The sequence below is a fragment of the Haplochromis burtoni genome, unplaced genomic scaffold (genome assembly GCF_018398535.1).
Source record: "Haplochromis burtoni strain Fernald_Lab_line unplaced genomic scaffold, NCSU_Asbu1 Contig_59, whole genome shotgun sequence".
Lineage (NCBI taxonomy): Eukaryota > Metazoa > Chordata > Actinopteri > Cichliformes > Cichlidae > Haplochromis > Haplochromis burtoni.
Genome location: NW_024582420.1, coordinates 1,631,239 through 1,657,843, shown reverse-complemented (window position 1 = coordinate 1,657,843; position 26,605 = coordinate 1,631,239). Strand labels below are relative to the sequence as shown.

At 40.5% G+C, this 26,605-nt stretch overlaps 3 protein-coding genes across 8 annotated transcripts in view; all 3 read left to right on the top strand.

Moving 5' to 3' along the window:
* The window catches only part of fam189a1 (family with sequence similarity 189 member A1), a 127,542-nt gene extending 121,107 nt beyond the window's left edge, over nt 1-6,435 (top strand). For both annotated transcript variants that reach the window (XM_014336502.2, XM_005931408.3), the window contains exons 7-12: nt 1,753-1,888; nt 2,929-3,007; nt 3,094-3,876; nt 4,078-4,149; nt 4,503-4,825; nt 5,392-6,435. In XM_014336502.2, the coding sequence (XP_014191988.1) occupies nt 1,753-1,888; nt 2,929-3,007; nt 3,094-3,876; nt 4,078-4,149; nt 4,503-4,825; nt 5,392-5,595 (1,597 nt within the window). In that variant the 3' untranslated portion in view covers nt 5,596-6,435. The remainder of the gene's footprint in view (nt 1-1,752; nt 1,889-2,928; nt 3,008-3,093; nt 3,877-4,077; nt 4,150-4,502; nt 4,826-5,391) is intronic.
* Nucleotides 6,436-7,331: 896 nt separating this feature from the next.
* Nucleotides 7,332-18,503, top strand: golm2 (golgi membrane protein 2). Of its 4 annotated transcripts, none has more exons than XM_005931405.2 (10): nt 7,332-8,398; nt 11,269-11,323; nt 11,478-11,580; nt 12,683-12,773; nt 12,998-13,124; nt 13,346-13,426; nt 14,266-14,544; nt 14,884-15,021; nt 16,299-16,466; nt 17,542-18,503. In XM_005931405.2, exons 1-10 carry the CDS (start codon nt 8,072-8,074, stop codon nt 17,619-17,621), a joined length of 1,449 nt encoding a protein of 482 aa, XP_005931467.1. In that variant the 5' UTR covers nt 7,332-8,071; the 3' UTR covers nt 17,622-18,503. The 4 variants fall into 4 exon arrangements, with proteins under 4 accessions (XP_005931467.1, XP_005931466.1, XP_005931469.1 ...); XM_005931404.2 differs by having other exon boundaries at nt 7,333-8,398; nt 13,343-13,426; XM_005931407.2 differs by lacking the exon at nt 16,299-16,466 and having other exon boundaries at nt 7,333-8,398.
* Nucleotides 18,504-18,613: 110 nt separating this feature from the next.
* Nucleotides 18,614-26,605, top strand: part of ctdspl2b (CTD (carboxy-terminal domain, RNA polymerase II, polypeptide A) small phosphatase like 2b) — a 12,075-nt gene continuing 4,083 nt past the window's right edge. Inside the window, exons 1-10 of one of the 2 annotated variants that reach the window (XM_014336500.2) lie at nt 18,614-18,997; nt 22,530-22,717; nt 24,192-24,330; nt 24,421-24,570; nt 24,815-25,063; nt 25,187-25,283; nt 25,781-25,892; nt 25,983-26,069; nt 26,224-26,286; nt 26,384-26,463. In XM_014336500.2, coding sequence (XP_014191986.1) covers nt 22,553-22,717; nt 24,192-24,330; nt 24,421-24,570; nt 24,815-25,063; nt 25,187-25,283; nt 25,781-25,892; nt 25,983-26,069; nt 26,224-26,286; nt 26,384-26,463 — 1,142 coding nt within the window. In that variant the 5' untranslated portion in view covers nt 18,614-18,997; nt 22,530-22,552. The other variant, XM_005931402.3, reaches the window with a different exon arrangement.

Genomic DNA, 26,605 nt, shown 5'->3' with positions numbered 1-26,605 from the left:
CAGAAAAGTGTTCAGTGAGGCTGTAGATCAAGCGAGCTGAGGCAAATTTTTCCTGTACTCCTCTATAAAATCAAATCTTTTACAACCAAAGGATTTCCCCCTGCTGGTAAATAAAAAGAAAAACAGATTTGAGGCATTTCGACGTTGACTTTACATTTCAGGAAGGACCAGCTTTTATATACAGACTATGGGATTGTTCTGTATACTCTTGTGCCCCTTCATAAGCACCTATAATAACAAGTTTCACTTATTATTATAGGTGTGAGGTTTTTGGATGTGGAAAGGACACACATCAAAGCGATGCTGCTTAGTTTAGTAGACGCTAAAAGCATAATAACTAATGCATTTTCTTACTGGTATCTGTTTCTAGGTTAAAGACCATTTTCACATTAATATTTAACCTCTACTTCTGTAAATCTCACCAGGATTTCCTATGAGAAAGTAAATATACAGGTGCACGAAGCAGTGTTTGCATGGAAAAGGCAAACCCATCATATTAAGCAGCAACGGCAACATCTCTTCACACGTGTTATTATCAACCACATTGAGCTCAGAGCATTTCTCTCCATTACGAAGCTGTGACCGCGGTACTCAGCTGCAATGGAAGATCATTTGACCCCCTCCCTCACCACCATCTCCATTTTCTAAGCCTTTGCAGAGAGAGCGGTGCTGTTGTGGCCATTTGGCAGGAAGCCTCATCTGTTTGTCAGTTATCCCATAAATATATACAAGGCAACGGAAGCATTTATAGCATCCATGCTCAGGGCCAGGGATGTGTCATGACATCATTATGCATTGAATGACTGGTGGAAACACTCAGGTTGTATTTCATGCTCTGCCACTTTAGAGGAGAATGGGGTTGTAATTAAAAGATATGACAGCACGCATGGCTGCTCATTCTTAATTGGTACCATATGAAACATAGTGCTGCACGCCGAATAATACAGCGCCGATATATATTGTTAGGACTGGAGTGTAGGAGACAAGAGGATCGCTTTCATCCATTCCTTCTTAAGGCTTTTATAGACAATACCATATGTTTGACTTGGATATTCACGCTGGCGGTGACAGTTTCTTAAACACAACACTGTGCGACTGTCTCAGAGCACTCTCTCTTTGTATTCCAAGTATCCAAGAATAGTTTTGTTGTTTATTTAATCATTCCTCGGCACATGTTTTCTGGTTGTCTTCGTTTGTCCATTTCAAGATCTCATGAACACCTTCCGGGAATTTCAGTTACACTTTGCTGGTCAAAGCTCATTGCCATTTCTTCTTCTTCTTCTTTCGACCGCTCCCTTTAGGGGTTGCCACACCAGATCATCGGCCTCCATTTCGCCCTGTTCCTACCATCCTCCTCTGTCACGCCAACGGTCTGCATGTCCTCTTTCGCTACATCCACTGCGATCTCCAAAAAAACATTTTCTCAAGTAGTCATACTCTAATTGTGACAACATTTCACAGGAGTTTTCATTAGAATAAAAGTTTTAAATGATGAGCTGTTATATATCCAAAAGGTCAGAGGTCATAGTCTCTATGACATCCTCTATAAACTCTTTTCTGCCCAGAGCAGTGGGATATTGTGTGGACATATTTCACAGCTGGTCAGTGTTCACATGCATACTGTATATTACCCTAAGACAAAGGTGTTAACTGCAGCTTTATCAGTCAGTGGACAATTATATTTATTAGGCATTCTTTGTATTTTATTATTTGGGTTGTTTGATTGACTCTTTGCTTTTCTGTCCCTTACAGAGGCTTGCATCTGGACTTTCCCCATTCTCCCTTCAGTGCCATATATGGGGTTCCTATCAACAGCCCAGGCACCCTGTACCCAACTGACCTGCCCCCTCCATATGAGTCTGTGGTGGGTCAAACACCTGCCAGCCAGGTGAGGAAAAACAACACCACATAGGTGCATTTTTATCTGAGGTTCACCAGATTCTAATTATTAATGAATTTTCAGTTTCGTGTTTTCTTTTAGTTGTGCATTCAGTGATGTGAAATGACTTCTTTGTAAAATGTAGCATTTTAGGAAGAGTCAATGTGACAGGTGTAAACTTTTATGCATTCGCTCTCAAAGCCAAGTGGGTTTCAAGGTCAGTGGGAAGATTTTTAGATTAGATGTGTGTTTTTAAGGGTTACAGGCCTTAATAAAATGGTTAGGATTTAATTATGTGTCTACTGTTTTCCACTTCTAATTAATATTTGTTAGAAACATTTGAATGTCATGTCACGTGCAAAATTTAGAAGCCCAAAATCACAACAAATATAAGCTCAGTATCATCCAGCTCCCTCGACTGTCTGGGTGAAGTGATCAGAGCTTTTTTTTTTCTTTGCTGCGTCTCATTGTTCAGCGCTAAAAATAACTTGCTAATGTACGAGTAAATCCTTCTGTTATCTTCTCAACATCGTTTAATCACCCCTCACTTATTCTCTGTGCCATTACAGAGATTAAATCCGCAGTTCTCTTCATACCTATTTTTTTTGTCTTTCAAAGAGGAATCAAAAGAAAGGTCTGCTCGCCTGAAATAGATAAGCTGTCAAAAAGTGACTACAGCCATGCAGCAAATGATTTGATGTGTGAGAAATCATCAGAATCTGATGGTTTCAGCATTGAGATGCCATGAGATCAAAAAAGTTATGTGAACCTATATGTATCATATAATGTACCTCAAAAAGGTCATTAGTGCTTCTAATTAAAGTTCCTATTCAGCTCAACATTATACTGTAATTTTCTGCACTGGTACCCCTGCTCTTTATAGTGACAAATTACTGGTAAGTGTGTTGTGGTCTTGCAGAGCCCTCTACAGACCAACCAGTGGTACTGAAGGTTAGGCGCCACGCAGCTGTTGTGCGATATAGCACACGTCAAATATCCATATTTATTGAGGAGTCCTGTTATGTTTACTAATAATTTCGTCTTCTCAGGTTACCATCAGCATAGAGCAACAGGCCACTGAGTCCAGTCTGTGTGAGAGAAATACTACCGCAGGTCTCAGCACTCAGGGTAAAGACAGTTTGAATATTCACAGTGCTATTTGTTCCTAAATATCTTTTTCCACTGGTGATTGCGCTAATGATGCATTTTTGCAGCCTCAGTGGACAGTGCCTCTCTCATGGTGTCAGAGGTGGCTGACCAGGACCAGACTTGCTCCTCAGAGGACTTGTGCTCCCTGGAGGTCCAGGGCTCTGACTCCTCTCCCTATGGCACGCTCCACACTGCCCCCACTGATGGAAGCTGCACCAGCCTGGAACTTTGTACACGTGATGCCTCACGTTGCCGCCGTGGCTTGACTAACACTGATGCTCGCCCTAGTGATACTGGATACAGTGAGTCCTCACACACGCAGGAGTCGCTGGAGCGCTCACCTGACTGGTCCTCGGAAAACTTTAGCAATCTGGACCAAGAGGACTCAGCAGAGAACACACATCTATGTGATGAACTCAAGACTTCAATGCACATATGCGACGAGCTGGCCTCAGCCAAGCATTTACCAGAGGAGCCACCTAAACCCACACCACACACCCTTATCAAAGCAAGAATGACAAGCCGGAAGCTCACACTACCGGTTACTATCCCCCCGCCACCTCAGCCTTGCTCCCCCACCTCTGTGGCTTCCTCTGGTGGAACTTCAGCTTTCAGCCCTTTGGCTGCTTCCCCTTCCCCTTCACCTCCTGCCAGGCCACGCGGCCCAAGGCTGTGTTTCAGTGTTTGGTCACCTTCCTCTGCATCACAACCCCCCTCTACCTCAGCCCAAAGTGGACACTCACCTTCAGAGAAGCCTCGGGTGCTCCGAGCAGCCAGGAGGTACCGCAAACTGGCACGCATTGTCCGTTCCACCAGTGACCCTATCTCGTGCTCCACTATGACAGGAAGTAAGTGCAGCAAATATGTTACCATTTTACACTGTAAATGGCCTGTAAATGGCCTGTACACTGCAGCTTAATTAGTCCATCTAAGAATCATCATCAATCTTTCACTTCCAGATTCTCCAACATCATTATTTGCTGCATTTTTCTGGGTTTTACATTTAAAATACATTATTTTTTCAGCTTGTTTTTGTCCCCTGTCTACAGGAGAAAATTCTGGGTGCACCCCTGGAACTGATCCTGCTACTGAAGAGTTAGCTCATGCATCACCAGATCAGGGTAAGAGCGTATAAATGATGAATTCATGTGATAGTTAGGGAAACATCAGAAATTTGCACATCTGCTGCTATACAGCACTCTCTATTTTGTGAATCAATGTAACCTGGTTGGCTTACTATAATAAATTAAAATGCATTGTCAGAAAGAAGAAAATAGTGTTGTGTGTAAAGATGATTGCAGCTCATTTAAAACTGGCTTTGGCATTCTCTCAAATGCAATGCAGTCTTGTAAAAGCCATGTTTCTCAAGAAACTACAAGTGGCATTAGCTCTAATTTTAAGAACTGTGTGTGATTTAATGTGGGGGTTTTTTGGTTGTTATTGTTTTATTTTTGCTGCTTTTTCCCCTCCTTAGAGCCAAGGGACAATTCAACAGAGGTAGTTGGAGGTAAACCCACACATATGTCTGCCAGGAAGCAGCAGAAAGAGGGCAAGAAAGTTGACATCCACCTTAAACCCAGATCGCTCCACACACACTCCTCCAACGAACGTCCACACTCCCTGGCTGACCTTAAGATGTACAAAGACACCAAAATACTAGTGGCTAAGTTCCTGGAGCACTCGAGCTGCAGTCTACCTCCTGAAGTCCAGCAAGTTGTCAACAACATCAAGTGTGTCATTAAATCGGATGAGAAACACATGGAGGAGGCCATCTTTAGTGCAAATGTCATAGATCAGGTAACCTGAATATATCATGGATAAAAGCCTTTGATAGTTCAGTGCATTTTAGAAATCTGTATACCTTCTGGCTTTGGTCATTAGTGGTGAAAAAAAAATCATTAAACTGGACCAGCTTAGCAGTGTTTTACAAGCTTTTTACACCAAAACCAAACATACAGGGATGAAAATCAGGAAGACATTTTGGATTGGCTCAATCAGCATTTTTCTATTTTGAACACAATATTGTTATTATTGTTATTATTATTATTGTGGTGAAAACATTTCAAATATTTCAAAATAATAATAATAATAAAGAGCATGTGCATTAAATTTGGAAAAGAAATTCCTATTAATCAATTTTATTTTCAGTACTGCTATTTCAAAGGGTTTATCAGTTTGAATCATGTGTTAAAAATAGTCATTTGCTATTGGATAAGTACCTCTGCATAATTTGTAACTTAGAAACATCTGGAGACTTCAAAAAGATACATAACTGAATTTCATCTGTATTGAAGAGATATGAAATGTCTCAAAATGCCTCTGTTATGTGTCTGTCACTGACTCTTGGTGGTTTGTGCTCAAAGGTGATGACCCAGCGCATCATAGGCAGTCCCAGAAAGCGTGGGCATGAGGATCTTCATCTCCAGAGCTGCGGCGCTTTGAGTTCATCACCATCCCCTTCCATGCGCCGTCCAAAACATCTCCCACAAACATCCACTGCCTGCACCAATCCACTGCGTTCCCCCTCCTCTGAACAAAGCCTTGAGTGCAGAGAAACTATTCTCTGACCACTCTCCTAACAAGGACTTGGGTCTAAACTCTGACGGCATTCCAGGATGCTGGTGTTGCAGACATGCTGCCCTGGGAATCTGATGTCTGTGAAGCACTTAAGAACTCTTTGGGTGTCGTGAGATCGTTTCTTGAACAATGTGACTGCAGCACAAAGCTACTGAAATGCCTTCATACTGTATTCCCTAGTGCCCTGTGAGACTGTGCCAAGTCATCAGCAGAAATGGTAGCAAACTCAGAATGAGCCTACCAGTGTCTGTAGTGGCTTATTTCTCATCAGAAAAACAAAAGAATGTTTCTCCCTCAGGGGATCTTTTCTACTCAGTTTCATCTCTTAAAAAAAGACACAAATACGCAGCTGGTAAGTTTGGATCTGTGACTGAAAGACAAAGCAGATTGTGTAATCAGTATTCCTCTTGTCCTCATAAGAAACAGAGAAAATACATGTTTGTATTAAACTGTGAACTGAATTGACAGGACATTGTTTGCAGACTTTGTGGATTTGTTACTGATAGGGTGGTGACTATTTTGTGGTTCAAGAACATCACAGATGTGGATTATTTAACTTACCTCATTGTGTTACAATTCTTATCTGTGTTACAATAAAATATGCGTTTGTATTTTGTTGTTTGTGGGGGTTTTTTCTGTCTTACTAGATTATTTATATTTGTCTGCAGGTATTCACATTTTGGCTTTGAAAAGGAGTGGTTAAAGTAATGAAAACGCCAGGTAATGCAATTACCTGGCATGAATTGCAGTTTGGTGAAGCTGTTCCAGGTAGTGTTGTTTCATAACCAGTAATTGTCTGTGAAGGTTCTCAGTCATCCAGGTCATCGTAGTCAAAGGAGCTTGCAAAGTAAAGCGTCTGGACTTCTTTAAGTTACTTGAAGACGTTTCACCTCTCATCCGAGAAGCTTCTTCAGTTCTGAGGTCAAATGGTGGAGAGTCCCAGATATAAACCTAGTGGGAGTAACCCCCCACAGAGGGACAAAAGGACCCCCTGATGATCCTCTAATCGCCTGAGCCAAGGTGTGAAACTGGGTGTGGGTCCCAATCAGCCAGAGTTTCGGGTGCGTTCATTGTGAAACCTGGCCCCACCTTATCATGCGAATTCCTGAGATCAGATGGCCCAGGATGTGAGTGGGCGTTAAGGAGTAATTCATTTTCCTTGAATGACTATTATTTTTGTTTTTTTTAACACCTGGAAAAATAACCAAAAGTACTTCCAGCAACTAGACCAAAGTTAGACAGTTTTTGTGACTGATATATACCAACTTTCTCATTACTGAGCTGTAATTTAGCAGCATTGAAGTCACACAGTCAATTTTGTATTTACTTGGTGAATAATTAGCATGGTACGCCTGGACTTTTGAGTTGTTGAGTAATAGAAATGTAGAAATTTCAATAATTTTCATCAGTTTATGGAGATTACATTTTTTATTTACTTTAATTGCGCAAAAAGGAAATATCGCACCGTCTTCTGTGTACTAAAGCCAGATCAATCACTCTTCAAGACCGCCCTGCCTCCGGTCATAACATATGTCCCTGTTTAGTGTTTTAAGGCAGGTTTAATCGCTTTTGTCATGTGGACAATGGTTTAACAGATAATGTAAAACACAAATATATAAAGTATAAACTACAGTCTATAGCGTTCAGATGTGCTAAGAGTTATGAAAGAAATTTAAATACCAATGTAGACTTTTATTTTGAAACGCGCACGTCCGCTGGCAGCGAGCGGAAATTAAAGTGGCTGATTGCAACTTCATGCAGCGCAGACGTGATGTGTGGAAGGCAGTGAATCGTGGACAGTGTATAACAGAAACCCAGTATTCACAGTGGGTTTTTTAAGGTTTAATTGGCTGTATTACGAGATTCAAACCAGTCCTTCGCAATTAAAGACAATGTGTTTCTCTGACAGCAGCCGCTGGTGTTTTCGCGTCTACGGTTGCTAGCTAGCAGTTAATACGAGCTAACGTAACGTCGGGGTCAGAATTCAGGATCAGTAGTAGTCCTGTTTGACGGCGATTTTAGGGATTAGTGGAGTTCCAGACGTCTGTGCGTCCGGTACTGCTCGATTTACCAGAGGGACACAAAATAATTAGCTAAAGGCTAACGTTGTACAGCTAGCTTATATGGTTTATAGCATTCCTCAGTGCCACGGCGCCGTCGTGTCCACGTCTCGTCTGCCAGCTGAGCTAGGCCACGTCCCTGCGGGCGTATTTCACTTACTAACATTGGACGGATTGCAGTGAAGATGCCTAGTGAGCGGAAGGAGGAAGGAGAGCAAAGATCACTAGAAATGTGAAGGTCCTTTAGCGTTCATGACTGTCTGTTAAACGTCTGGACTTCCGAGCACTTGCCGCATATACACGGCATGTCACGTAGACGGATGTGTTTCACACCGGGAGAATAGTCTTCACTGAGCTCGTTGGGTTGCAGTAACAACCTGAAATATCGTTAGACTTTGTTTGGGAAATGGTTGGGTTTGGCGCAAACCGACGGGGAGGTCGCCTCCCGTCCTTCATCTTCATCTTCTTGATGGTGATCATCGTCGTACTGTCTTTCAACTACTGGACAGTGTCCAACAAGCACGGCCGCTTGCTGGATGAGCTGGCGGAGGTGCAGACGCAGGTGAAGCGCACGGACGCGGCGCGGAGCCGGCTGGAGAAGCGGAACTCGGAGCTGATGGTGCAGGTGGACACGCACAGGAAACAGATCGACCAGAAGGATGGGGACTACAGCGTCCTGGAGAGCAAGCTCCAGGCCAAGGATGCTCTCATTAAAAAGTGCACAGATGAAAAGGTACATTTCTCTTTTTGCCTTTGTCTTGGTTTGATCGAGTTAAGTGTCGTTTTTACTGAAATTTAACATTGCAGGTCACGCAAGGTATTAGAGCAGATAAAACATTTCCTGGGTACGGCACAGCATCTATACAGAATCAAGCTTATTCGTCTTTGACCGAGTGTCACTGTAATAATTATGTGTGTTTGGGGGCAAGACTGACTCACTCATTTTTTTAATCTAGAGGTGGGTGTCATGTTCTCAGGAAAAGCAAACAGGAATGACAAGAAGGTTCTTCATTACACCAAATCGGGGGTGTATGGACAAGTATTACTTGTAATACAAGTAGGAAAGGACAATATTTAGCCTCAGTCATATCACCATGTCTAATTTCACCACCTTATCTCATTGTTGTGCTGTAATCTCACCACTTTATATCAGAAAGTGCAAATATCTTATGTACTTACGAGAGGTGAGGCAGGCTGTCTTGAGTATGAGCCACATAGTTTCATCTTCCTCGATTGCTTTCACCTGAATATTTCTCCACCAAGAATATCTTGCTAGAAATCAACAGCTGACAGCTTCCTGAATCAAAAGGGTGTTTATAGGCCTCTTAAACTGTGGTTTTGTAGGTGATTTTCAATTATTTTGTTATTTGAGATGTATTATGTGATGCAGGCTTTGGAGCATACACTGGTGATGTGGTGTGTGCTGTTGGTCCAACTTCAGAGGTGCTTGTGCTAGACAGAGCAGTGTTTCATTCATCTAGAAACAATTCATTTGTGCTCGATTATTTTGGTTTGCACTGTTAATTGTTAGATTTCACTACATTGCTGCCAACTATCTTCCGGTGCATAACAGGGGAAATTACATTCACAAAAGAAAGCAAATTGAATTCAACTTTATTATGTTGTTTCTGTTGCTGATTTGCTCTTTCATTCTATCAGCACATTATTACACGTCTGTGGGGGCATTTATGTATTCACTGTGAAAGGCACATCAAAGCGCGCCACATGGACATTCCCACTTCTTGTCCTGCACAGTTACCCAGCCAGTATTTCACTGGCTTTTATGTCCCAGCACCTTCTGAACTTTTGGTCCGAGTCCAGCCGCCCTGGGAGTGTAATTTGCATCCAGTCTGGCTCGGTTTGATGTTTTTCAAAAGCAAAAGCTTAAAATTGTTTAGCTTATGTTTATCCAGTGTGGATTGTCGCTCTCTGGTTTGACCACAGACAGCAATAAAACAAATGCAGCATTCATGATTTTCAACTAATCGTTTTAACTTCATGCAACCTTATACAATAAAGCAACACATTTATTGCATAGTTACAAGTAAATCTGCAGGATTATCAGGTTGGGTAAGGTTGCGGGTAACATTGCCTTGCTTTGCTCAACATTTATTGATGAGCTGTCCTTAGCCACAACACACAAAACTTTCTCCCAACGTTTGGAGTCAGGTTACTGGTAAAATGTAATTGACCTGCAACATAATACTTATATGATACTTATAAAGGGCTATACATGAACACACTGGCTGAACACATTGTCTAAGCTCCCTTATTTCTTGACTAAATTCCAAGATCCGGCTCTGTGTTTCCTTATTCAGGATAAAGGTAGCCATTAAAGAGTGGTTGTTCTCCTCCTTTCTTCTGTCAACAGACCAACCTTGTTTCAACAGTCTGCCTCACATTGTGAGAAGTGTGTACCACAAAGAAAGTGACGGATAAGTCTGATAAGTGGCTTTCAAACAGAGTCTATAGTTTTGTAAGTTAGGTGCAAGAATGAATTATGGAGCCTTATACTTTTCATTTAGTGTGACCATGTTGTTCTAAAGAGCCAGGCGGCACAGGGAGGCCATTACCCACTTATGAGCGTCTAACAAGCCTTAGTCTTAGAGCAGTTGACATTAATGCTGTATTTCCTGTCCAGTCTTATTGACCTCCTTCTGGCTCAGTCAGTCTGCCCAACTGTTTCAAGAGCTCGAATGCCTAACAATGACAAGTTTTTGGTAGAAAGGCAGATAAAGTATATCCATAAAAATCAGTACAAATCCCGTAGCTCTGCAAATTAATATTTTCAATATGTTGCTTCTATTATTTTCAGAAAATATGGCTAAATATTAATGACAAAATGGTGGGTACATGCATCCTAGTGAGCCTCCAAGATCTTTTTGATGCTTTGGAAAACCTTGCTGCCACCTCAGTTGTATTTATAGAAGTATAACTTCAACTTAACTATAGCTGCTGTTTTTACATTTCATGCTTTGAAATCCATATTTGTAATCTAGTGGGACAGAAAAAATGTAGCTTTTGGGTGTCACTGTGATGTCCAAAGCCTCAAGTTTCCTTCCTTCCCCCTGCTTAACTTTCTTGTTTGGTATTTTACTGCTCTTCATGAGTTTTTGCATGCCATTTATTTTACTAGAACACAAAATAAAGCGCAGCCAGAAGCTTCAGGGTAATGGAGAGACTTTTAAGTTTCACATCATTAATGTTTATTGCGTAGCTGTATTGGATTTTATTATGGTTTACCTGGTGGCAAAGTGTAAATAAAAAAGCCAAAACCAAAAAGGAAAAAAACCTCATAAACTAGCAATAAATGAGCTTTCAGTTTGTGTGCTGGTGCTTTTTTCTTTTCTGTGAAATAAATCCTGAAACATTTTGTAGATTGAGATCACAGAACAGGCGTTGGATCAGTATCGCATGACTCAGAGTACTGGAATAAAGAAAAGGGTTGTACTGACTGCAACCAGTTTTCACTATGAAGCATAACAGGATTAACCTGTTCCCCTCTTTTCATTCGTGCAGCTGTCTGATAATGCAGGAACCTAAACTGGTTTTATCTTTACCATAACTAATACATGTTTTTTTTTCTTTCTTTTAATGTTGCAGATGAAGCTGCAGGATGATGTCACAGCCCAAATGACAGAAATTCAAAGGCTTAAAGGTAAGACTTCAGCCTGTGTTGGCCAACAGAGGGCACTCTGGCAATTCCTTTAACACAGAATATGTAACATACAAAGCAATTTCATATAGCAGTACAAGTCTTTCAATAAACCTCTTCAAAATGTTTGTTTTTGTGTGTCTGTTATTACAAACAGAGCAGCTAAGGGAGCTCAAGCAAGAGTTCATGAAGCAGGAAGAGCAGCTAAGAGAAGTGAAGAAAAATAACACTAACTTGGAAAGAAAACTGGAATATGAAAGGTATGTTAGTTCTTTACATGTGCCTGAGTCTTAGATATACCCATATTCGAGGAACTGTGAGCTCTCAGAGATTAAGGCTGCACAATTAGTCTATCACAATTTTGGTTTTCCACAATTAAATGAAGATAATTAAACGATATTGAACATGCATGCTACACCAACAGAACGCACAGAAAAAAATCTAATCAGGCACTTCGTAAATCACTGCCTGATGATGTGCTCAGCATGTGCCAATCACAGCTTTCCCCTGCACCGCACAGCATGAAGTTTCCTCATTCTATTTGACCGTACTTATGTGGTACAGATAAGACCATCAGAGCAGAAATCAAAAGTGTGGCACAGCAGGAAGTGAAGTGGTTGCTCTTCGAAGCAGATTATTACCCACTGTTTGGAAGTACTTTGGATTTAGGGAAAGTGATGTTAACCAAGAACAAATTCAACAAGTGCTGTAAAATTGCGTCTGCATGGCAAAGCAGTGCGACTAACTTGTGCTGCAGTTTGAGGTGTGTTTTTTGTGTGTTTGCTTAATTGACGCATCAAGGCCAAGCAAAACAGTGTAGTGTTTGCTAACAAGAATCGTCAAATTCTCACATCCACAAAAGCGAGCTTGTACAGTGTGTCCGTCCAGCTCACAAGGATTCACTGAAATTACCCAGAGGCAGCACTCCATTTGGCCAAACACAGTTATCCAGTAGACAAAGTGAGTTTAATTTAAAAAAAATGGGATAATGGCCAACTTACTGGACAAAAGATATCTTTTCCCTTTGTGCTATAATTTTTGCAAAAATGGCGCTGTCTGCAAGAAATCTCAGGAAATTATAGAGGGATTGTACAGCTTTCAAGTAACTGGCTACATGCCTATCATGCAGGTATCATGAATGGAGTGAAATGCTATATTTGCTATATTTTGCTTCTAGAAGTTACACCTACAATAGTGGAATAAACACATTATTTGTCTGCAAAGGTTTATTATCAGGAGTGTAGCGCAGTGTAAAATTGAGAAAAGCAACTGTTGATTTGATTTTGTTTTAGTTTCTTTATGTATAAAATTGAAAAAATTCCTTATTGTGCAGATGAAACTGAATGAATACATGTTAACTAGTTTACAGTGTGGACGCCAGATTGCACAACTGAAAGAGGAGTATGAAGAAGCAAAAAAGACTCTGGAGGAAGAAACACTAAAGCTAAGACAGGTTAGTCTGATTAATCTTAACAAAAAGGATAAGAGCTATTCTTGTGTTTCTTTAGTAAATGATGAAAAGTTTTGTCTGTGTGGCACATTGCATTTATTCACTACTTTTGGATCTTTAATACAGATGTATTTAAAATAGAAATGAATTGTCCTGTGTTTCTGTTCTCTAAGCTTTCCTGTTCATTAAACAGCTTTGTCTTTTCTGTAATCTGCTTTCCTTTTCAGAGTGCAGTGGATGGTCACAAGAATGTAGTGGGGGGTAGACATGCAGATACAGAGCCTGGTGTGGAGACGGCTGGAGAGCGCCATACAGTGGCCACTCACCGGCATGACAGACACTCCGATCTGAAAGGTAGAGTGATTAAGTTGAGCAACGCTGCTATCGTTTACTTTATGTTGCTTTCTACACGTTAAATGAAGATGTTGACTTTTAGGAGAAAATCATCAATAATAATTGCTCACATGGATCTTTTAATATTTTAATGTAAATAGTAGTTACCTCACGCTGTCTGGTTGTTAATCCTGTTAATATGCTAGCGCTTCACTCCCATTCCCTGTGCTGTGTTACAGAAGAGATGGGTAAGCCCGGCAGTGATGCTGGCATGCCTGGTATTGAAGACAGTGAGGTGGGAAAAATCGACGATGTGCAGTTTGGTAAGTAATGAATGTAAACTTTCAGAGATCAAGCTCAGCAAATTATTGATTTGAAAGAATTCTGTAGCTGTGTAATGACAAAAACATTTGGACTTTTTAATTGGCCAGTATAGGTATTGACAGACCATAATCAGCATTAGATTAGGCCTTAATATAAGTAAACATGTTAGTTAGATTTAAATTCACCTCATCACAGTTTCCATGAAGGAAGAAATTTGCTATATAGACTGAATCTGCTTTTCTTTTTTCTTTTTTTTTTTACCTGCCTTTAAACTTGTTGACTCTGCTGTTTGGCCATTTTAACATGAGAGTCTAAAGGGAATGAGTCACTTCTGGAGTCAGCCTCAGGTGCCGCTTTGAGGAATTATGGTTCTTTTGTGGGCAGCATGGTGGTGTGATGGTTATAAACATTGCCTGATGGGTTTGAATCCATTAGCTGTCTGGAGCCTTTCTGTGTGAAGTTTGTATGTTCTCCCCTTGTCTGTGTGGATGTCCAGGTTACCCTTCCTTTTGCCCTATGGCAGCTGGGATGGGCTGCAGTGAAACTTCCAACTCTGAATTGGACAAGTGGAAGAAAATGGATGGATAGTTCTTTGGGTTTTCAACTTGGGTTTCATTTTTCAACCCCTCAAGGTTGCTTTTTAGTGAAATACAGTGAAACTGAATCTGTAACTAGAGAACAATAACTGACCCATATAGCTTACTTACCTGAATAGTGCATATAAAGTGAGGAAATCCTTCTCCCTTCTGTCACTGATTGTAACCCTACCCTTTTTTTAAAACAAAATCCTTGTGGCAAGTAGGTCACTGACCTTTCTCACATTGTCTTTGGCCTACAGGCTTGAAGAAACCAGCCATTACCCAGAAACATGACGAAGCCCCGGATGTGGCCGTGGGAGCCGGTGCTGGACCTGGAGTCGGGGGAGCTGATGGTCCCGGAGGCCAGGGCATGTTGCTGGACCAGCCCGGACTCCAGCAGGACAGACTGGACGGCCGAGCCGTAGTGATTGCACCTCCAGGCATCAACAAACAGGGAGACAAATCAATAGTATTTGAAGAAGACAACAAAGTGGGTATCAAGGCAGATGAGCTGGGAGAACAGCAAAGGCAACTTCGAGGTGCAGTAACCACATCCATGTAACTGCTATTAATTTTAACAATGTTTATTTTGAGCCTTTAGGCATGGGATAATAATGTGACTACAGCTTATTATAGATTTTTAGCTTTTGGGTGGTTTGTCTTTTGCTACATCTAGACTGAAAGGGGAGAGAACTGTTATCCTGTTACATTATTTGTTTACAGTTCCTCCATTTGTAATGAGTTTTTCAAGTGATGTGTAACCTCTTTCAAAAGTTTGAGTGCTCCCTTAAAGAAGGCAAATATAGCTTTGACAAAGCAGTACTGGGAACAACTGCGCCTGACGTTTGAAGTATTTGTTTTGTTTTTCTAATAATCAGTTCCCAGTGATGTCAGAGTTGAAGGTGAACACTTGAAGAGGATTCCTTTGCCCCCCAACCCTGCCCAGGTGCCCAATCCCATCCAGCCTCACCACGCCAAAGACCAAGTTCCAGCAGAACCAGTACACCACCGCCAAAGTGAGTTCCTCTAATAAACTCTGAAAAAGTGAACCCTGCTATTGGGAATGAGGGTAGTGATTATTTTCTTTTCTTTAACTCATTGATTGATTCCACTCAAGTACAATTATAGCATTTATGGTAAGTTAGTTCTGTTTATACTTTTCTGAATATCTAATAAGGCAGGGATTAAAATATAACTTACTGTGGTGTCATGTGTACAGTTTTTCCAGTTTCTAAGTCAGTGCATCCTCCTAAACATAACACATTTTCATGAAAGATGGGACTTCTAAGTATATAAGTCCTATCTGAACATGGTTAGGGCTGTCACAGAAGGGTCTCTTGCAGGGGGAGGGAGACAAATGACACACTTGGCTCCTCAATTTTCCTTTCCTGTTACCTCACTTCTGTTCTTCTCTACTGCGCTTTCTTCCTCCTTCTCTCTCTTTTTTAAAATGTTCAGTTCTTTTCTCTCTTTTACACTTCCATCTCATCATCTGCAGCCCTGCTGCTTAAAAAACCCACTAAGTTTTCATTTTGTTTTTCTTCTGCCCTGATCCTTCTAAATTTCAATTTAGTGTAGAAGTTAACACCCTTTAGGTGATTTGTTTTTGCTGTCATCTCTGTTTACATTATCAGCTTACAGACTGCACAGCTCATCCCAATTCCCATCCCGTTTCGAAATCTGTGAGGGTCTAGACAGGAACATAAACAGTCTTATATGCTGGTGTGAAAGAAACTGCAGCAGTAAAATATATTAAATAAAAATTAAAAAATTATAGAATTGAATATAATATATAATATAATATATATATATATATATATATATAGATATAGATATATATATAGTAAATATAGAATATAGATATAGATAAAATTAATGATATATATATATAGTAATATATATATATATAGATATATATATATAGATATATATATAGATTATATATATATATATATATATTAGTTATTTTTCGAGTTAGTTTTCAGATCTCTCCAAAGAGGCCTCTTATTTGAAGCCACATTGGACCACACTACCGCCACCACATGCTGTGAATCTTGTGGTAGGCAAACTCTAATTTATAATACTGCATCCAAGACCACGATTGGCTTTTTTTTTTTTTTTTCTCTTCAGAAGGCACCATGTATTTACCTCATCTTTCTCATCTTTTGTCATTCTCTTAATGCAACTACTTTTTCCTTCATGCATACATGATGCAGTATTTCCCCTCCCTATCTTCCTCCAACTGCCTTCGCTTCCCTTCCGTCCTGATGAGGCCCTTCTCTGCCTCCTGCAGGCCGATTCTTTGATGAGAACGAGTCCCCAGTAGATCCGCAACACGGCTCTAAGCTGGCGGATTACAATGGGGATGATGGGAACGTGGGTGAGTATGAGGCTGACAAGCAGGCCGAGCTGGCCTACAATGAGGAAGAGGATGGTGATGGTGGGGAGGAAGACGTTCAAGGTGAGCCAGGCCGGGGGATTGGACTGTTTGTCCAGATGTTTATCCACCATTCCTCCTTGCTCCCTCCCTCCACCCCTGTCCTGCCAACCTGCTACATTAAGTAGCTCACAGCAACCCTGAGTTTGGTCTTTACGTCATCGTAAATACAGATATTTAAAAAAAAAAAAAAGAAATGTGGCAAAAATACCTGAGGATCAAAGCAGAACTGCTTTGTGTGCAATTCAGGAGAATTGCATATTTTTACTCAGCCCTATAACAGTCTTAATACCCTCTTATCTTATGTAGAGGGAGAACTTGACCCAGGAACTTGCGGTTCTGTGAGAGTAATTGAGTGGTCATCTAGTGTTTTCTGTCCTGCCTATGTTTCGTTTTAGCTAAACCACCTGTCTGTGCCCACCAAACATCTGACCTACATCTAGCCCAGTAGATATATTTATAGCTCACTGTGTTCCTGAATGTGTCTGTGTTCTCCTTGAAATATTGAAATGCATGTCCATGTTTTGTTTGTTTGTTCTTTTTATTGTTTGTTTTTCTCTCTTTGTTTTGATTGCCCTTTGGATTTTAAATGAAATTGCACTATTTCATGCCGAAACTACAATAGTGTTTTTCGGGAAATTGTGTTTTGTTTGAATCTATCAAAGGAAAAAATAATTTTATTTCTGATCTACCAGTTCTGTGATTGGCTGTTTTTTCATTTGTCTTACATTTATCAGATACATATGCCATAACATGAAGTCTCTTATATATATACTTGCTATTTAAAGTTACCAACAGGAAAGCTAACATCCTAGAATGATGTGGGTTGAGTTTCTTCTAAAATGAACAATCTGTTGATATATTTCTTGTACATAAATCAGTGTTGCTGAAGGGAATCAGAGAGGGCTCTGGATATTACACAATTCACAGAAGGTTGACATCAACATCCTTTAAAGCTTAAAGTCAGCGCTACGATGTTACATTATGGTGTCATCCTCATATACCGGAGATTATTCAGAACACGTAGTAAATTTTGCATCTATTTAATTGTGCATTCTCTAATATTTGTGTTTCTCTCTTCTTCTTTTTTTCCCTCTAGATGATGACGATCGAGATATGCAGGGAGATCGGGCTGTGGATTATGGGAAAAAAAGACATCAAGCCAACGACATTCTTTGAATGGAAACTCATACAATCGTATCTCATAAAAAACACATTCAGACCCATCTCCACAAGTGAGATTTCTCTTGACAAAAAAACATCAGTATGTCTAAGAACTTTTATAGGTTGCAATCTCAATGTCATGGACTATTTTGAAGAACAGACATTGCAGCTAATGAAGTAATTCTAAATAATGTAACATACTATGGAAAAAAACACACAAGGCATTTCCCCAAGCTGCTGTTAATTTGCTAATGGCTTTAAGTTATGACAGTAGAGATAATATACTGTACTTTGACTGTTGAGTATTTGATAACTGCACCGGCTCATGCCGGCCCTAATGACCCACATCTGAACTTCAAGGACAGACCATGTTTTGGTTTAGCTACTCTTCTTCTTCTCACTTTGCTGTTGCTTGGTACAAACTCTTCATCTGAGATGTTTATCAGAGACTAATTTGGCATTCTGCCTTTCTAACATAATCGTGGGACTCTTATATGGAAAACTTTTCTGTTTGTTTGTTTACAAGAGTGGGAATACATTACAAATGCCAAGGACTCTACTCATGGCCTGTTGAATCCGTTTCTTACTTTGACAGACTAAAAAGTGCTTCTCTTTTTTCTTTTTTTCTTAAATGATGCCATTGCATGCATTTGAAACTTTTTATTAATCAAATTGAGCAAAATACTCATGCTTAAGCAATACTTAGAACAATGTTGGTGTCCTACACAGTGTGATTAACCAAGCACATGTGGAGCTGACATACTGTACAAATGCTTCCATGAATGAGGTTTCTGTGAACATAAAATTAGTTCTGTTTGTGCAACCAGGAAAATTGATTTCTCATGGAAAGGCACAGTGAATGTAATTTTATTTTATTAAAGGTGATGCTTCATGTCATTTGTGACGGTACTTTAGAGTGAATGCAGATGCATAGGTTGTCATCCTTCTCAAAATAGTCGTGTTTTGCCTGGGTATCTGTAGTGCAACATATCCAGTGGGGTTTTGTGTTTATTTGTTTTATTTATTTGTTTATTTTGGTTGTTGCTTTGTATTTTACCGCTTGCAAATGATGACCACAAAGACGAGCAGTCCTTTACCTTTATGATCGCTGGCAGAAGAAACGGTTCGCGGCAGTGATCATTGCAGACTGGCTGGTGTTTTTGAGAGGTAAGGGGGTGTGTCTGTGTCCCATACGGGTATCTGCCTCGGAGAGACTGAGCAGAGGCGGGAAATGGCGCCTGGTAACACAACGGTGTGTCATTTTGAAGACAGTCCGTGAGTAGCTATAGAAGGAAAAACTCGGAACCGATCACAAAAACAAACCAGTGCCTCTGCTGTGATGGTTAATCAGCCTTGAGTCATCATCTCCAGCCACTGCGGATCACTGTAAAGTAAGTCGCTCACGCTAACCTACCCCGTTCATTTGACTTATTTACTCCTCATTTATGTAATAGTGGCTAACGACAAGGTAGTTATTTTTCCCCTGTCCTGTGCACATCTATTTGCCAGAAGCTGATTTTTAAGAAGGCTCGGTTAGTTAAACCAGCGGTGCTAAGCTAGGTTATATAGCTAAGGACTGCTAAACATGGCCTACCACGGACCTGGCTAATTCCTGAACAACCTGATATCACGTTTAGTTACATTTTATCTACTCAGTGTTATTACTAAATTGACTACATTGTTACTAGTTCAACAGTCATGTTGAGTCAGAATGTACCTACTCTTACCCAAATAAGGTAACAGATGTAACAATGCAAATTGTCGCCAGGTAAATCCTGCTAGCATCCTTTGAAGCTAGCATCCAATTTGGCATTCCTCAGCTGAGTTCCGCCAGGGTGGCTCTTTACCACCGTGCTTTCCGTTTAATAGAATTCAAAGGGCGCTCAGTTAGACGTGTCCGTGTACCCCAGCAGACCGGTGCATCAGATGCATTGTTGGTTAAATGTAGCGGTGATGGGATTAGCAGATAAAATAGCGCTACTGTTGGCTGTTTTGATTGACGATTCCGAGTTTCCGCTGACAAACATGAAGACAGTAACGCCGTTCGAGTGAACCCCTCCACCAAACTTTACGCCAGCTTGGATGACCTATGCTTTTTATTAAGTCGTCTTATTCATTTTTAACGTCATTCCGCTGAAGGTACGATGTCGCACTGGCTTGCAGACGGTAAGTTAGCCTGTTTGGGGGGTTTGGTTCGTTGAATATGCTAACGTTACTTTTAGCGACCAGAGTGCCAGGTCGCATAAACAATGCAACGTTACTTTCAGGCTGACGCAAAGCCTGACAGTATGATATCAAATTGCGTTAAAGCAGGATTGTGTAGTCAAGTTTGTTTGTTTTTTGTTTGTTTGTTTTTATTACGATGAACGAAGCATAATTTGACCTCTTGTACTTGGTTCAGTTGATTAGCTTTAGCTGCTCATTTAGCTGGGTATGGTCGGTTCATAACTGATCAAACATTTTCAAACGCCTGTTTTCTTGTCGCTAAGTGAAGTGGAAATAGTGTGAAATACGTCTAAATGTTAGTGGTTTTTGCCGGTTATGTTGTATGATTCATCTGTTCGTTAAGCAACTTAGCCAACCCTAGCCTCGGGGTAAATTTTGCAGAGCGGACGGGTTGTGGGAAGGGCCTCATTCGTTTTTCCAGTGTGTTTTCAGGGCTAGCGGCTAGCTTGCTCATACAATCTCAGCTGCATGCATGTTCCTATTTCCCGCTCTCTTGCTGTGTGCATGATTCTCGGTCAGTGGCTGATTTCCTTGGTGAAGCACACATTTAGTGCATGCTGTGCTTGAAAGGTAGACCTTTAGTAGCTTTGCTGTTGCCGTCTTGAGCTTTAGTGGGGTTTGATCGTACAGCAATTAAAACAAGCACTTAAATGATTCTTTATTTAGCAGCAACTCGAAAGTCCGGTATGCTGCGCACATTCCCGTGAAGTGCACAAGAAAGAAAGGCATGACTACACAAAGTAATGGACATAACTGTGTTGCTTCATTTCTAGAAAAACCCCTATGCAAAGTGAACGCGTAAAGATGACATATTTCTACTCATAACACTTTGTAATTAGGAGAACAGCGGTGTCAGAAGTTGTCGTTCTTTGCTAAACCCATTGCCATAACAAAAACAAGTAGTGACAGTCTGCAAAGATTAAAGGTAACCGCTGGGATATTGGAATCAATAATACTTGATACTGCAGGCTATAATGGCATATCGATCACTTAAACAAAAACCAGTGTGAGCTTCACCATTATTTTGAGTGTTTCCACTGTAATGTAGAGGAAACAAGAATACATTAAACCAGTGGGCAGAATAGTATCAAAAGTAAAGTTTTAGTTATTGTTTTCTAAGATTTAACAAGTAGTATGTGCTAACATAATTGATATTTTATATATTAAGGGCTGTGTAAGGAGTGCTGTGGTGGTTTATCTACAATGTCAGTTATTTTGGAGAGTTTAAAAGTTTAAGAAAAATGAGTATAACAAAGAAACTCGTATGGTTAAAAAAGCTAAATACAAGATTTGATAACGATATTTTAAAAAAAAGCTAGCTGAATAAAGGTAGCAGGTAGACTCATTTTAATCCTAGACATTTTTTCTTGTATACTTTTGTGAAATCATAAAACTCACTGAGAAGGGAAACCTGAAATTGTTTAATAAAGAAGCTTTTATTTTGTGATCTTATTTTAGTACAGTGTAAGTGTTTGTGCCAAGATGATGGAAATACGGTTTTCTATAAAGTAAAACAGGATCTTTCAGGAGAATTAAAGTGCACAAGTAGACTAAAATAATCTTCTTTTTAACTCTCAAAAGCATACACATACAGTTTAAAATGTTCTAAAACTGGATTAAATTGGCAGGTTTATTACAAAATCTCTCCTCATGGCCTTATTTACTTTTTTTTTTTTTTTCCCCAACAGCCCCCTCAAATGAGAAACTTTTTTTAAAAACTATTTTCTTAAGGAAACCTATGTATAATAAATCATGGACTGCATCCTTCCCTTACGAGTACAGTTACAGTGAAGTAATGACACTGTCTTCACTTGCTAAGTTATTTGATACTTGGAGCAGCAGCAGCTTTCAGGCACACTGTCAGCATGCACGCTCCTGGTGATGTTTGTTTATTTTTTTAAGTATTTTTTTTTTTCACTCCCCTGTATGTGGGATTGGGCAACAGCGTGCACACTTGTGGCATGTTCATGGATACGCCCCTGTGTAAATGTGAAGCAGATGTAGGGAAGTACATTTACAGTATGTGAGATGTGTACTGTATCCAATGAGAAGGGGTGTGTGTGTGTGTGTGTGTGTGTGTGGACTGCTGCTGGATATGTCTGGACACATTTTTAGTTGCGTAACCACAAAGGCCAGGCATGCTTGACAGTTTTTGTTCACTGTGAATTGTTTTTAAGTTTTCTGCAAAGGTTGGCGAGGACAGTGCTAAATCACTCGACGTTGGGAAATATCTGTAGTTCCCTCAGATTTTGTTTTGGTTATATTTACGTATAGTTATTCAGCTTATGTCTAACACGGGCTCGCCTTTAACATTAATCTTACAAGCACACTCGAGTGGGAGTGTTTGAGTATATGTACAGTAAGATCCTGGGTAACTTTTTTTTTTTCCATTAGTGGTACAAATGAAAGTAAAGCCAGCTGTTGTTGCCGGATCCACTGATGTAAGTGAAACGGGATCTTGAATGCATCCAGATGTTGGTAGAAAATTCACCAGTGTTACTCCTCTGCACACAGATGCAACCCGTTGACTCACCCATTTTAAAAGTTAATGCATTCGAGACTGCTAGAACAACTTGTTTGTACTCATTACCAACTGAACGTTTGCTTAAATCTGTTGTCTCTACTGTACAGCCATAATGATTTCCTCTGTCTCTTCCTGTATTTGCTCTTTTTTTTTGTTTCCTTTTTCTGAAACAGCCTTACATGTGACTGCTAAAACAATGAGGCTGAGAATGCGTAAGGCGTCTCAGCAACCGAACCCCACTCTGGCAAGCCGCCCATCCCGAACCAAGCGGAGGCATTCAGAAGTAGAAGAGGACACTCCTACTACTGGGAGAGGATTGTTCTCCACCATCAAGAAGTTCATCAGAGGAAATGCTGTAAAGGTAACCTCTTCCAAGCTCGCATCACCCAGTCTGTGAGCAGTAAAAATAAAAATTTGTAGGCAGAGAAGTTATTCTCCTGCTGTCTTTTTTTTTTTTTTTTAGCTGTTAAAGAGATGAAAATTTTTTGGGCACATATGTTAAACACTGCTTTAAAAACCAATGCGCTATCCATGTCTCCAAGTTTAACACAGTGTTTCTTGGTGGAGAGTGTCATGTTTCCCAGGAAATGTCTGGTGGAATGCAGCAGCTTGTCTGAGAACTCGGGCTCTGGTCTAATTTTAGCTTCTGGCTCACAGAGTTGGTGTGCAAGGACAGGAGGTGGTAACAAGTGGAAAAGTCAACTCTGCTTAGAGACGTTTGTCCTATGAAAAGACATATGGCCATTTTGATAATCACACTATACATTCTAGGATTCTCCCTGCAGTTTCCTATGAAGTCCCAAAAGGTGTTTTATTTTTGTTGTTTTGTTTTTGCCCTGTCTCTATAAATATGTTTTTATCTCCTTAGTGGGGGGGAGCTTAATTTAGATTCTGACCTTTATGACAATACACTGTGTCATGCAGATATTTTTGTAGGTTCAGTGGAAGCACAATGAGAGTTTGCATTTGAGAAATATGGAGGGGGGAACAAAAGCAATATCATTTAGCTTTTTCTTTGTTGTTGATGTGTCAGGGTTACTGTGCATGTAAATGGTGGATCCACATTCAGTAAAAGTTGGGCGTTTGAATCACCTTATGCTTCAGTGACATTATTAAATATGCTTAAATGGCACCACCAGATAACAAAAATGACAGACTGTAGCTGGTAATGGGTGCTAAAAATATCTCTACATAAAGAAAAAGGCTCTTCTGTGTTTGATGCCTGATGAGCCTGTTATACTCTTTGCATGTTATATGCCAAGTGCGAGAACTCCGTACTGATTATACCAGCACCGTCTGCGAATGCTTGCTGCAGTATTTAAAGCGGAGACCAGTGTTTTTGTTTATTTAGGGTTTTTTTTTTTTTTTTGGGGGGGGGGGGGTGGCGGCATGGTTGTGTTGCAATGTTGCAACATCCCCTTCTGTGTAATCTGTCAGTCGCTGAGCTTATGTAATGGTGCATCCTTAAACTGGTGGTTAAAAACAAACAAACAAAACAACCAAAATTTAGAGCTGCATGGCCGGCCAAATGTGCACCAGAACGTGACTTGCAGCAGCAGATGTGGCATTACTTTTGGCGTGCAGGGCAGTTTACAAGGGCGAGAATAACTGGTCTAATGGATCGGTTAGTCAGTTTGTATAGTAGATGTGTCTGATGGTCTAATCTAGAACGGTCATTCTGAACCATCAACAAAAGATTTTTCCCTTCTCTCTCATGGTTGTGAAATGTTTAGAGGTCTCAACTGAACAGAGATAAATCTGTTTGCCTTTTATTTAATTACAGTTGCACTCATTATAACTTACACAACTCCTGTAATGGTGTGTTGTCTTGTCAGGTTCAGGAGGAAACCCCAGCAAAGAAGACACGCCTCCACTGTGATGTGGACAACAACCTGATCACCTCTACACCCACAGACCCCAACACACCCAGGAGGAATATAAGCAGAGTTGGCAGGAGAGGATCCGTCAATGGACGTGAGTAACTCACATAAACAAGATTAGTTATTATTTAGTTCTGTTTTCTCTGCTAACACTGTTGAACGTGTCCCCTCTCCTCCTCTGCAGAGGCAACCAATCACGACAGGAGTAAAGAGAAGCCCAATGGTAGTCTGGAGGAGACGACAGCCGTTGAGGTGACCACCAGCCCTCCCAGAACGACCCTTCTCGGGACCATCTTCTCCCCCGTTTTCAACTTCTTCTCACCAGCTAAGAATGGTAAGTGGAGTCCAAAGTAGTCGGGGTTGTGCTTTCAATTGTAAACAGAAACCACGTTTTATCTTTTTATTACTAACTTTAAAGTCAAACAATCTAACATAAGCTGCTCTTTGACAATAATCAGCCCCTCTTCCAGTTGTTTTGGACTGCAAGTTAGGATGAAGATGCATTTCTTGTTAGTTAGTTCAGAATGGCACCATCTTAAATTTTTCTTCTTTCCATTATTTTTTTTATTTTTTTTCAGCGTCTTCCGGCTCGGACTCTCCAGACCAAGCATTAGAAGCTGAGGAGATAGTCAAGCAGCTGGACATTGAGCAAGCTGTGGAGACGCCCACCAGCACTGCTACATCCACGCAGGAACTGTGCGTCACCACCAACTACTACTCGAGCGTCTCACAGCTCCCACCTCTGCGACCGCCACACATCCTCGAGGCTTCTCCCACAACCGAAGAAGGAGAGCTGGATACGGATGCTGACCTCCCCCCTCTCACAGGTAGATACCACAGCTGAGAAAACATAGTAACAATGAAGATGGTGGCAACTGATTGCTCTTCTTGTGATGCTGATTTATGGTCTTGATTCTAATATTTTTAAAATACTGTTGTTGCGCTCCAAGCTCCAGGCACCAGTCCAGATATGGCACATGTGGACACCCTTCCAGCTACAGTACCACCAGAGGCATCCTACGAGGAAGACTGGGAAGTGTTTGACCCGTAAGTTTAAAGGCTTGCTACACTTCACTGAACCGTTTCCACAACAAAAACACTACAGTGATTATTTCAGCTTAATCAAGCATGTGGACAGGCAGACAAATTGGGGATAAAGGCTAATGTTTCTTTTTTTATATTGTTGAAAGACCTTTGATTGAACTAAGTAGAATCAAAGTGAAGAGACATGACACTCAGACCACCAACCTGACACCCTTATGTACAGAAGTACCTCACTTATATAGTCTTACTGTCCTATTTTTAGGAAAAAACACAATTCGGAGCATGGTCAGTCACACAAGGCTTTTAATTTTATTGTCTGCAGACTCCAATGGTAGTCATTAAAAATGCGATAAGTAAAACATTTTGGCTATTGAATCTAAGCAGACTCGAGTTTTAAGTTAAACCCTTTTTTTTTTTTTTTTTTTTTTTTTTTTGTGTAATGGTTTCCAACTTACTGTGAATGTTGTGGCATTTACTGATGAGTCTGTTTTGGTGTGTAGGTACTTCTTCATTAAGCACGTCCCTCCACTGACAGAGGAGCAGCTCACTCGTAAGCCAGCCCTTCCCCTGAAGACACGCAGCACACCTGAGTTCTCTCTGGTCCTAGACCTGGTCAGCAACACTTTTTTCAAATTAATGAATCTCTCTGGAAATCTTTAAACGCCTCCAAAGACTCAAGACATTTTTCTGTGTGTCGATTAGGATGAAACTCTGGTGCACTGCAGTTTAAATGAGCTGGAGGACGCAGCACTTACCTTCCCTGTCCTCTTTCAGGATGTCATTTATCAGGTATGTCTTGTTTTATTATTATTTTCTTCTTTCTTCACGTTGCCACTAGAGGGGGCCATATTCATGTCTCTAAAAAGCCTCAAAGGACAAATTTTTCTTATGGGATCATATTTTCATTCGAAATGATCACTGACCATTAAACTGTCCTGTGCAGGTGTATGTGCGCCTGAGGCCATTCTTTAGAGAGTTTCTGGAACGCATGTCTCAAATATATGAGGTAATTACAAGCTGGTTCTTTCTCTTAATTATTTCTAAATGCTTGAAGATGAGGATTTAAAGTTGAAGATTTTTGAACTCTTTGTTCTCTTTTCTAGATCATCCTCTTTACAGCCTCTAAAAAGGTGTATGCAGACAAACTGCTCAACATCTTGGATCCTAAAAAGCAGCTTGTGAGGTATGTTGAGCTTTATTAGCTGGTTATTGGTGCACAAGAAACGTTAAAGCAAATTTTATGCAGAGCGAATCAAGAGTAGAGCTCATAAAGCAGATGTTTAACTGTTTACTAATTACTAATTTTGCTAACTTTGTCACCCCCC